Below are 12304 nucleotides of genomic sequence, written 5' to 3'. Positions count from 1 at the left end.
AGGAAAAACTCAACCCAATGGGACAATGAGAAACCTTGGAGAGGATACTATACTATACTATTAGAGGAGGTGTTTTACACAGCTGCTAAGATAAACACACCGCCTGAATGCCACTCTTGGCACCTTGGACACAATGTCCCCATGGCAACCTCAGGAGGTGCCAACAAATGGCTCCCCTTAGATTCCTATCCTTCGCATCAGTGACTTGTTCATTATGTTGGCTTTTCATATTTCCTCCTGTGCTACACAAATAGACGATTGGAGGCCTTAAAGCAAGATGAATTGTCAGTTTCAGGTTATGTTTCTGTGCACAGCTCTGTGTGGAAATAAATATCCATCATCTGTGCGTGTGTGCAGGTCTTTCGGTGTTGTGCTGTGGGAGATGCTGACAGGAGAGGTGCCTTACAAGGACGTGGACTCGTCAGCGATCATCTGGGGAGTGGGCAACAACAGCCTGCAGCTGCCCGTACCAGACAGCTGCCCTGATAGCTTCAAGCTGCTCTTGAGGCAATCCTGGTAATGTTCATCCCTTTTGTACACGCTAAGAGACAAAGAGGTCGTTCAGAAAGTAGGACTCATGTTCTACGGTCTGTTCCGATGCAGGAATTGCAAACCAAGAAACCGACCTTCCTTCCGGCAGATTCTCCTGCATCTGGACATCGCTTCGGCAGACATCTTGTCCACGCCGCAAGAAACGTACTTCCAGTCCCAGGTAAAAGAATTAGCCAACAATGCGATTTAACTAGACTCACCACAAAAAGCAGTGGTGGGAGGATAATGAAATACAATGAAAAAAATATGTCTACATAAGCAAGGACTATTTTGCATTTTTTATTTAACACAACTGAAAAGTATGTGCAAACTGAAAGTCACGCACACGGCTGTGAGAGAGGAGTGCTCGTGCCAGACAGACGGCGGACAGAGAATCCTCCGCCCTATGTGTATGTGTATCAAACTATTTGGATTGTCAGAAATTAGAAATATTAGACATATCGTCAATCCAGCAATTTCCTTTTATAAATGTATTGTCACCGCGGGGGGGTCGCAGCTTACTGCGGGGTTTGTTTCCCCGGGATGCAGACGGACCCCTCCGGACACGGCGTGCAGGTAAGAACATGATTTAATCTTAAAAATCAAACACGTACCAAAAACAGAAAACAAGCATAACGAACAACGTGCCGATCGCACGGGAAGCTGTGAGCTACCACTTAGCCCAGGAAGCATAGACTAGGAGACAAGAAATACTAATGTGACAGGTTGCATGTAGCAAACAAGGAAACCAGACTGAGCGTGGCGAGAGTGGTGAATAAATAGCTCTTTGATTAGTGGTCGATAACAGGTGAGCATGCTGACCACTAACCAGAGGAAGGTGAACCCAATTAATCCCCATGTAAACTAAAACAAACCCAGAGGTGCACAAACAGGAACTAAGAGAGTCCTAAACTAATAGAAAATAACAAAACATGATCCGGGCCACGGATCATGACATGTATAGCTGTTGGAGAACCTCAGGGGCTTATTAAAAAAATTCAATTGATGACTGTTGTTGTCTTTAGGCGTTTTATTTTAGATTTTTTTTTTATTTGGGAAATATATTATTGTAATACATCTTGGAGATGAAAAACATCTTTCAATATGCATTTTCTGCCATTTGCGTCATTCCAGACATTCAGGGATGGAAATTGATGAGATTTTTCCAGGTTCGATTCCACTTTCAATTCTGCTTAACGATTCGGTTCCTTAACAATTCTCTTATCGATTCTTATTTAAAATGAAAAAAAAGAGGGAAAAAAATGATGGCTCAGCATCAATTTTGTTTAGTTTATAAGTAACATGACCTTACGAAGCCTACAGTAAGGTCTCAAAAGGCACGTACTGTATGTCGCAGAGAAGAAAAAATAACTTTTTTGTAAATAAATATAATAAATTTATATTCTTCCGTAGAATTTAGTTATGTGAAAATTACAAAAGAATGTAACATAGTAAAATGTGATGTTAACTTATTAAATGCAAAGTGAGATATGTCAAGACTTTATTGGTTATAATTTTGATGATTATGGCTGGTAGTTTATAAAAACTTTGAATTGAAAATGCCACATTGATCCAAATTATACTTTTACACTATCCAATGCTGAAGTTGAACTGAAATCCTGATTTTTTTTTAAGAATTGTTGGAGTAGAGCACACAATTCCCGGACAGGCTGAAGATTTTGAAGTTGGAAAAGTTTTAATCTGAAGGAAAACTGTGTGAGTTGTGAAACTTTGAAGAATGTCTGTTAGATTTCAATGGAAATTTTCCCCAAAATTTGGAAATTTCTGGAAAAGCGGGAATTTTTTGGAAAATTAAAAAAAAAAAACTTGAATGGTCTGAATGAGTTGAAATGGTTGGTGTTGGAATTTTTCAAATTGGTCCAGAAATGTTGAAGTAGTAACATGTTGAATTTAGAAATGGTATAACAAAATTCCTGGAATTTTGGGAAAACCAGGAATTTTTCCAGTTCAAAAAACAACTTTTTTTGTTTTCCTGTTTAAAAGGAATGTTTTGACAGTGGAACGGTTGAAGTGGTTTGAAAAATGTGGGAGGAATAGTCGCCAAAAAAAGGGTGAAAATAGGGCTATGTAAAACCAGGAATTCTGGAAAATCCTGGAATTTTATTTTACTTGGAAAAAAGGTAGTTTGAATTTCCAAAATAGTGGAATGGTTTGAATCGGTTGAAAAATGTGGAAATGGTGAACGTTTGAAAAATGGCCAATTCATTTTGAATGGGAAAAATGTCCCGGAAAACCTGTAGTTCTGGAAAATCTGGGAATTGTTGGATTTTTGTCAAGGGAAAGCCCATGATTCTCGAATAGGCTGAACAGTTTAAAAATGGAACGGCTTGAATCGGGTGAAAAATGCGGAAGGTAAAGCGCGCCAAAATCTGGAGAAGAAGTTGAAGAAGTTTAATAAATAGACTAATTTTGATGTACAAAACCATATGTGTAAATGTTTTGAAACATTCACACATTTTGAATAGAAGTGTCATTTAATGTCACCCACATGCTTTTTTTTCCAGGAATATTGTTTGGGGAAGAAGCAGACCTCCTCCCCACAAAGTATAACAAATTAAAGGTTTGCATGTAACAAGTTAATATCAGAGATTAGTTTCACATTTGAAGTTAACTGCTGTCATGAATGGACTTTTATACCATATTTAAATGTTATGACTTTCACATGTACAAACCCCGTTTCCATGATTTACAAATCCTTTTCAACCCATTTTCAATTGAATGCACTACAAATACAAGATATTTGATGTTCAAACTGATAAACTTTTTATTTTTTGCAAATAATAAATAACTTAGAATTTCATGGCTGCAACATGTTTCAAAGTAGTTGGGAAAAGGCATGTTCACCACTTTGTTACATAACCTTTTCTTTTAACAACACTCAATAAACATTTGGGAACTGAGAAAACTAATTGTTGAAGTGAAAGTGGAATTATTTCCCATTTTTGTTTTATGTAGAGCTTCAGTCGTTCAACAGTCCGGGGTCTCCGCTGTCGTATTTTACGCTTCATAATGCGCCACACATTTTCGATGGGAGACTGGTCTGAACTGCAGGCGGGCCAGGAAAGTACCCGCACTCTTTTTTTATGAAGCCACGCTGTTGTAACACGTGCTCAATGTGGCTTGGCATTGTCTTGCTGAAATAAGCAGGGACGTCCATGAAAAAGACGGCGCTTAGATGGCAGCATGTTGTTCCAAAACCTGTATGTACCTTTCAGCATTAATGGTCCCTTCACAGATGTGTAAGTTACCCATGCCTTGGGCACTAATGCACCCCCATACCTTCACAGATGCTGGCTTTTGAACTTTACGTCAATAACAGTCTGGATGTTCGCTTCCCCTTTGGTCCGGATGACACGATGTCAAATATTTCCAAAAACAATTTGATATGTGGACTCGTCAGACCACAAAACATTTTTCCACTTTGCATCAGTCCATCTTAGATGATCTCGGGCCCAGAGAAGCAAGCGGCGTTTCTGGATGTTGTTGATAAATGGCTTTCGCTTTGCATAGTAGAGCTTTAACTTGCACTTACAGATGTAGCAGCGAACTGTATTTAGTGACATTGGTTTTCTGAAGTGTTCCTGAGCCCATGTGGTGATATCCTTTAGAGATTGATGTCGGTTTTTGATACAGTGCAGTCTGAGGGATGTAAGGTCACGGTCATTCAATGTTGGTTTCCGGCCATGCCGCTTGGAGTGATTTCTCCAAATTCTCTGAACCTTTTGATGATAATATGGACCGTAGATGTTGAAATCCCAAAATGTATTGCAGTGGCACTTTGAGAAACGTTGTTCTTAAACTGACATTTTGCTCACGCAGTTGTGGACAAATGAGTGTACCTCGCCACATCCTTTCTTGTGAAAGACAGAGCATTTTTTGGGAAGGTGTTTTTATACTCAATAATGGCACCCACCTGTTCCCAATTGGCACACCTGTGGGATGTTCCAAATAAGTGTTTGATGAGTATTCCTTGACTTTATCAGTATTTATTTCCACCTTTCCCAACTACTTTATCAAGTGTTGCTAGCATCAAATTCTAAAGTTAATGGATATTTGCACACAAAAAAATATTTATCAGTTTGAACATCAAATATGTTGTCTTTGTAGCATATTCAACTGAATATAGGTTAAAAATGATTAGCAAATCATTGTATTCCGTTTATATTTACATCTAACACAATTTCCAAGCTCATATGGAAACGGGGTTTGTATATATATATATATTATATATATATATATATATATATATATATATATATATATATATATATATATATATATATATACATATATATATATATATACACACATATACATATGTGTGTGTATATATATATATATATATACACACACATATACATATGTGTGTGTATATATATATATATATATATATACATACATACACACACACATACACATATACATATGTGTATGTGTGTGTGTGTGTGCATATAGATATACATATATATATATATATATATATATATATATATATATGATAATGATATGATTTGATGATGATATGATGAGGTTTATTTATATAGCCCTTAATCACAAGTGCCTCAACGTTTATACAATATATATTTATACAGCTCAGCTGCATTCGGGCGTTAGGCGGAGTACACCCTGGACAAGTTGCGGAAGTATGTTTACTTAATAAAAATATATGTATAATGTAATTAAATAAGCATATCACTACATTTGGTATAGAAATCACTACATTAGCTTCAGTTGTGTTTTTGAAATTATTATTTCTCATAACTGTCTGCTGTCTCAGTGTGAGCTGTGATCACATTTACACAGCTGTTTTGACACGTAATCTGCGATTGTAATACTTTAGGTCTGAATAGGGAAGTTTGCCAAACATGTAAAAATACAGTACAAACTGCGGAAAGGCCATATTTTCGAGGGTAATCACAAATACGCTGTTAAGCACACGAGCGCACACACATGCAACTACACACACAAAAACATGCATACACAAATACACCATCTTTTGCCACACAGCAGAGCGTTGATTGTGATGTAATAACAAGCATTTGTTCAAAAATAAAACTTCAGTTTGCATTGTTTAATACAACAGACTGAATAACAACACATAACGTCAACTTATTCAGCTTTAACAACCCCCGCCCCACATCAAACCCTGGCAACAATACAATACGAAGTACAAACGATAAAGCATTGAATATTAAGAGTATGTGAAAGTTCGACTCCTTCCTTGTTTACTTCACGGACGACCTCCTTAAAGTTTGTTAATTTGTCAGAAATATCAAGCAACTAAAATGCGCCAAATATGAGGAAGTGTGGAGAAAGTGTTTTGCATATTTCACTCATAATGCACCGTAATGGATTGATATATGTGTAATTTGTAATCATTTATACATGTTCATTTAGCAGGAGGTGTGTTATGTTTGTTGGTTATAGTTAGTTTACACCATAAGTAGCGGAATTTGTTTTGGATTTGGTCATATAAATTGATGCTGTGCTCCAGTCACTGTCAAATGAGATTTGTGAAGTAAAGTGAATTATATTTATATAGCGCATTTTCTCTTGTGACTCAAAGCGCTTTTACATAGCTAAACCTAATATTTAAGTTACATTTAAACCAGTGTGGGTGGCACTGGGAGCAGGCGGGTAAAGTGTCTTGCCCAAGGACACAACGGCAGTGACTAGGTTGGCGGAAGCGGAGATCGAACCTGGAACCCTCAAGTTGCTGGCATGGCCACTTTACAAACCGAGCTATACCGCGATTTGTGCTCATTGACCATCGCTTTTCTCTTTGACCAGAAGAGGGGAACAATGGCATCAAACCTCAACTCAATCCACAGGTGACCAAATTCAGGCAAAAACAAACTTTAAATTTTTCGCTGGCCGCATGGAGGACCCCATATGGGACGCAAATGGCCCACAGGCCGTATTTTGGACATCCCTTATCTAAAGTTTAAAGCACATGCAATTTCATGCACTACATACATTTTTTTCTGTCTAAATGGAGAGAACGAAACCATTTAGTTAGAAAAATGGAGTGCTTTATTTATTTTTTATATTTTTAATATTAATGTATTGAGAATTTTTATTCATTTTTTTATCCATGTATTATTTAATTTATATATATATATATATATATATATATATTTTTTTTTTTTTTTTTTTTTTTAATGATATTCTTAAGTACTTTATTGATGTGGCAGACGAGGTTCTGGCCCCCGGGCCACAGATTATTTAAATCAGGGGCCAATACTGCAGTCTTGTATTAAAATCTATAAAACTGCTCAACTCCTGTTGGCCGCTGATTGGTCAGTGTCAGGTGTATTTGTTGTTGAACCCCAAGATGCAGAGACGGAGGCAGGCATAGAATATGAAGACATTATTTAATATAAATAATAGAACAAGAACAAACAAAAAGCATGCACGTGAGCGGAATAACAAACTAAGGGAGCTAGCACTGGAAGCTAGAAAACAAAAAGGAACTTTAGCATGGAATCTAGAGGATAGCAAACAGAAAAAACTGGAAATAACTAAAGGCTAACAAGAACAGCTTACCGCTACGACAACCAGGACAAAATGTAGCACGACATGTAATAGCTGAAAAGAATCACAGACACGACAAGAGCAACACATGGCAACAACAAGTCCGAATGACAATACAATGATCCAGCAACTGACACAAGACAAAGCAGGTACAAATAGGAGCAGGCTGATTGGCAACAGGTGTGGCCAGGCGCCAATCAGCCGCAGCTGAGGAGGAACACAGCACTCAGGGAACTAGACAGGAAGCTAACAAAATAAGAGCACTAGACAGGAACTAAAGACAGGAGATACTAAACACAGAGGAAACAGACAAATGCTGAGGAAAAAACTAAAACATAGACAAACTGTCAGGGGAAAGCCTGACATTCAGACAGAAACATTAATAACACACATGCTATTGTTAGCTTAGCAAGTTGCTGCAATAATGGAATGCTCATAATGATCATTTTTGCATCAGCTCTGTTTTGAAGTGAAAGCACAATAGCCACACAAATGTATTTTTCCTCAAAAGCACTTGAATTAAAAACAGTCTCCAATAAAAGTGACTTTATTTAGGCTCACCGATGTTTATCCGCCGGAAATATGAATCATTTTCCATCAAAAGCCTGACTTTTGTTTCCAGTCTGCTGCAGCTCTGCTGCTGGGGCCCCCCTGAGCCTCCTGGGAGCCTGCTAATGATGAGCTTTCTTTTCAGCCGCTACACACTGCTGTATTTGTTGTTGCACATGTTTCTTTGTGTTTGTCACGTTGAAAATGGCTGATTCCCTGCCGGCATCTTGTCGTTTCAAGCGGTGTGACGGGCAGGAGAAGTGAAGCCGAAAATAAGCACGCGGTATTCTTTCTTCTGTACCACGTTGCCGCTTCCTTTTAAAAAGGTCAAGCTGCAAAGCCTCCATTATCCTTTATTTCTGCCCGTACCCCACACCCACCTCTAAGTCCTCCCCGGTTTCTCTCCTCTCTTTGCCCCATAATGGATTTTTGTCGTGACGCAGGGAAGAAGTATTTGCTGCTGCTGGAGTGTATTGATTTCTTTAATGGTGTGGAGCAGAGAGCGCACAAGAAGGAGCCTGGCCAGATTGAAGAGTGCACATGAAGTCCATTAGCTTAATAAGAAGCGCATCACTCATGCACGAATAGAAACACACACACACACACACACGTGACCTTCTTGCTATGACAGGTATCAGATAACGCTTGCCACGCCACAGTATGTGCAGAAAAGCGCCTGTATGTATGTCCATGGCATGTCAGTTCATGTTCACCTCTGCTCCCTGAGTATTGATCAGCATTCATTGGCAAAATGGCTATTGTCTCCGTGATGCAGAGAATTCCCACAGCTCATTAAATCTGATCACAATGCATTTGTGCTAACTGTTAATATTCCTTTGTGGTACATTTGTCTTCCTCACCCCGGTCCTTTAGGATCCGCTCTGATTGTGATGGTTTGTATTGGCTTTCAGGCGGAGTGGAGGGACGAGGTCAGGCACCACTTTGAGAAGATCAAGTCCGAAGGCACGTGTCTTCACAGGCTGGATGAGGAGCTCATCAAACGACGCAGGGAGGAACTGAGGTTAGACGCCCGCACCGCTAAAGGCGATGTGACAGCCGCAAGACCTCATAAATGTCATTTAGGGGAAAAAAGCGGTTGAAATGGCCATCTTTGATAAGGATTGGGAAGCTTTCCGTGTAAAATAACTGGGGATTGGAATCCATCAGAGCCATACTAACATATAAATAGATAGACAGTACTATAATGCCATTAATATACAGTGGGGCACAAAAGTATTTAGTCAGCCACCGATTGTGCAAGTTCTCCCACTTAAAATGATAACAGAGGTCTGTAAATTCCATCATAGGTACACTACAACTGTGAGAGACTGAATGTGAAAAAAAAATCCAGGAATTCACATTGTAGGAATTTTAAAGAATTTATTTGTAAATTATGGTGGAAAATAAGTATATCGTCACCCATACAAAGCTCTCACTGATGGAAGGAGGTTTTGGCTCAAAATCTAACGATACATGGCCCCATTCATTCTTTCCTTAACACTGATCAATCGTCCTGTCCCCTTTGCAGAAAAACAGCCCCAAAGTATGATGTTTCCACCCCCATGCTTCACAGTAAGTATGGTGTTCCTGGAATGCAACTCAGTATTCTTCTTCCTCCAAACACGACGAGTTGAGTTTATACCAAAATGGATACATGGATCATACAGCAGGGGATTGGGAGAATGTCATGTGGTCAGATGAAACCAAAATAGAACCTTTTTGGTACAAACTCAACTCGTCGTGTTTGGAGGAAGAAGAATACTGAGTTGCATCCCAAGAAGACCATACCTACTGTGAAGCATTGGGGTGGAAACATCATGCTTTGGGGCTATTTTTCTGCTAAGGGGACAGGACGATTGATCTGTGTTAAGGAAAGAATGAATGGGGCCATGTATCGTGAGATTTTGAGCCAAAACCTCCTTCCATCAGTGAGAGCTTTGAATGGTTGACCAAATAGTTATTTTCCACCATAATTTACAAATAAATTCTTTAAATTTCCTACAATGTGAATTCCTGGATTTTTTTTCACATTCTGTCTCTCACAGTTGAAGTGTACCTGTGATGAAAATTACAGACCTCTGTGCTCATTTTAAGTGGGAGAACTTGCACAATCGGTGGCTGACTAAATACTTTTTTGCCCCACTGTATACACAGATCAAAAGGAGTACCATATTTTCCAGACTATAAAGACGCACTTAATATCCTATTTTTTCCTCAAAACTCAACAGTGCGCCTTATAACCCGGTGCGCCTAATGTGCGAAATAATTCTGGTTGTGCTTACTGACCTCGAAACAATCTTATTTGGTACATGTTGTAATAAGTGTGACTCGTAGATGGCAGTCAAACGTAAGAGATACATGTGGACTGCATATGATGGCAAAATGACTCAAGTTATAAAAAAAACATTTATATGCCATCCATCCATCCATTTTCTTCCGCTTATCCGAGGTCGGGTCGCAGGGGCAGCAGCCTAAGCAGAGATGCCCAGACTTTTCTCTCGACAGCCACTTGGTCCAGCTCCTCCCAGGGGATCCCGGGCGTTCCCAGGCCAGCCAGGAGACATAGTCTTCCCAACGTGTCCTGGGTCTTTGCCGTGGCCTCCTTCCGGTTGGAGGTGCCCTCAACACCTCCCTAGGGAGGCATCCTGAGCACAAACCACCTCATCTGGCTCCTCTCAATGTGGAGGAGCAGCGGCTTTAATCTGAGTTCCTCCCGGTTAACAGAGCTTCTCACCCTATCTCTAAGGGAGAGCCCCGCCATCCGGCGGAAGAAACTCATTTTGGCCACTTGTACCCGTGATCTTGTCCTTTCGATCGTAACCCAAGGCTCATGACCATAGGTGAGGATGGGAACGCAGATCAACCGGTAATTGAGAACTTTGCCTTCCTTGCTCTGCTCCTTCTTCACCACAATTAATCGTTACAACGTCCACATTACTGAAGATGCCGCACCGATCCGCCTGTCGATCTCACGATCCGCTTTTCCCTCACCCGTGAACAAGACTTTTAGGTACTTGAAATCCTTCATTTGGGGTAATCTCCTCCCCAACCTGGAGATGGCACTCCACCTTTTACTGGGCGAGAACCATGGACTCGGACTTGGAGGTACTGATTCTCATCCCAGTTGCTTCACACTCAGCTGCGAGCCGATCCAGTGAGAGCTGAAGATCCTGGCCAGTTGAAGCCCTCAGGACCACATCATCGGCAAAAAATCAGAGACCTAATCCTGCAGCCACCAAACAGGATCCCCTCAACGTCCTGACTGCACCTAGAAATTCTGTCCATAAAAGTTATGAACAGAATCAGTGACAAAGGGCAGACTTGGCGGAGTCCAACCCTCACTCGAAACGGGTCCGACTTACTGCCGGCAATGTGTACCAAGCTCTGACACTGATCATACAGGGAGCGAACTGCAACAACCAGACATTTCGATACCCATACTCTTTGAGCACTCTCCACAGGACTACCCGGGGAACACGGTCGAATGCCCTCTCCAAGTCCGCAAAGCACATGTAGACTGTTCAATTAAAAATATAGAACATTACAAACGGCATTCAAAAATCCATCAGAATTTTTTAGAATAGAATAGAATAGAACGAACTTTATTGTCATTATATTTGCATATAACGAGATTAAAGACTCCAACTTAAGGTGCAGTAGTGGGAACAAATATGGGCTGAAATAAATGACATAAGGTAATAAAGGAAAAACAAACAATTGAAATAAACAGACTACTATCCAATAAAAATAATAAGCAATTCTGTACAATATACAAAACACTATAGAAGTACAAAATACAAATTCTGTACAATATACAGAGCAAGACAGGAGTACCGAAGTAATAAATAACAATCAGTGACGGACGTATTGCACTCGAAGGGTAATATTGCACAGTAGGGTATTAGGTCATTATATTTGTATAGGGGTGAATTATTATTATTATAAGTTAGAGTTCAACATGGGTGACAGCTTTGGGAAAGAAGCTTTCTCTGAGCTTGTTTGTTCTGGCTCTGATGCACCTGTAGCGCCTGCCTGATGGTAGCAAGTCGAACAGGTGGAAGCCAGGGTGTGTGCTGTCCTTGGTAATGTTTTTAGCTCTGTTGAGGCAACGGGAGTTGTGTAAGTCCTTCAGGGAGGGCAGGGGACAGCCGATGATTTTTTGTGCCGACATTATGACCCTCTGAATCGCCTGTTTGTCTGCTTCAGTGCAGCTGGCGTACCACACTGTTATGCAGTACGTCAGCAGGCTCTCGACAGCTGAGCGATATAAGGTCACCATCAGCTGCCTCTCCAGTCTGTTCTTCCTCAGCACCCTCAGGAAATGGAGTCTCCGCTGGGCCTTCCGGATGACCGCAGTTGTATTTTGGGTCCAGGACAGGTCAACAGATATGTGGGTGCCGAGGAACTTGAAGGAGCTGACTCTCTCCGCCTCCTCGCCGTTGAGTCTGCTGTGTTCTTCCTGAAGTCAAAGATGAGTTCCTTGGTTTTTGTGGTGTTCAGTGCCAAGTATTCACTGAACACCACGCTGATAGTTTCAGGACCTCATCTCTGTATGCAGACTCATCCCCCCCTGTAATGGGACCCACTACCGTTGTGTCATCGGCGAACTTGATGATGGTGTTCTCCGAGTGGGCTGGACTACAGTCATGGGTGTAGAGGGAGTACAGCA

At 40.5% G+C, this 12304-nt stretch overlaps 1 protein-coding gene across 2 annotated transcripts in view; it reads left to right on the top strand.

The window, feature by feature from the left end:
• The window catches only part of LOC133542845 (mitogen-activated protein kinase kinase kinase 12-like), a 59230-nt gene that overhangs the window by 27416 nt on the left and 19510 nt on the right, over nucleotides 1-12304 (top strand). For both annotated transcript variants that reach the window (XM_061887059.1, XM_061887054.1), the window contains exons 6-8: nucleotides 358-516; nucleotides 604-712; nucleotides 8547-8656. In XM_061887059.1, coding sequence (XP_061743043.1) covers nucleotides 358-516; nucleotides 604-712; nucleotides 8547-8656 — 378 coding nt within the window. The remainder of the gene's footprint in view (nucleotides 1-357; nucleotides 517-603; nucleotides 713-8546; nucleotides 8657-12304) is intronic.

This window comes from Nerophis ophidion, linkage group LG02 (genome assembly GCF_033978795.1).
Source record: "Nerophis ophidion isolate RoL-2023_Sa linkage group LG02, RoL_Noph_v1.0, whole genome shotgun sequence".
NCBI classification, from domain to species: Eukaryota; Metazoa; Chordata; class Actinopteri; order Syngnathiformes; family Syngnathidae; genus Nerophis; species Nerophis ophidion.
Note: the sequence above shows the minus strand (reverse complement) of the source record. Positions and strands in the feature narration are given on the sequence as shown.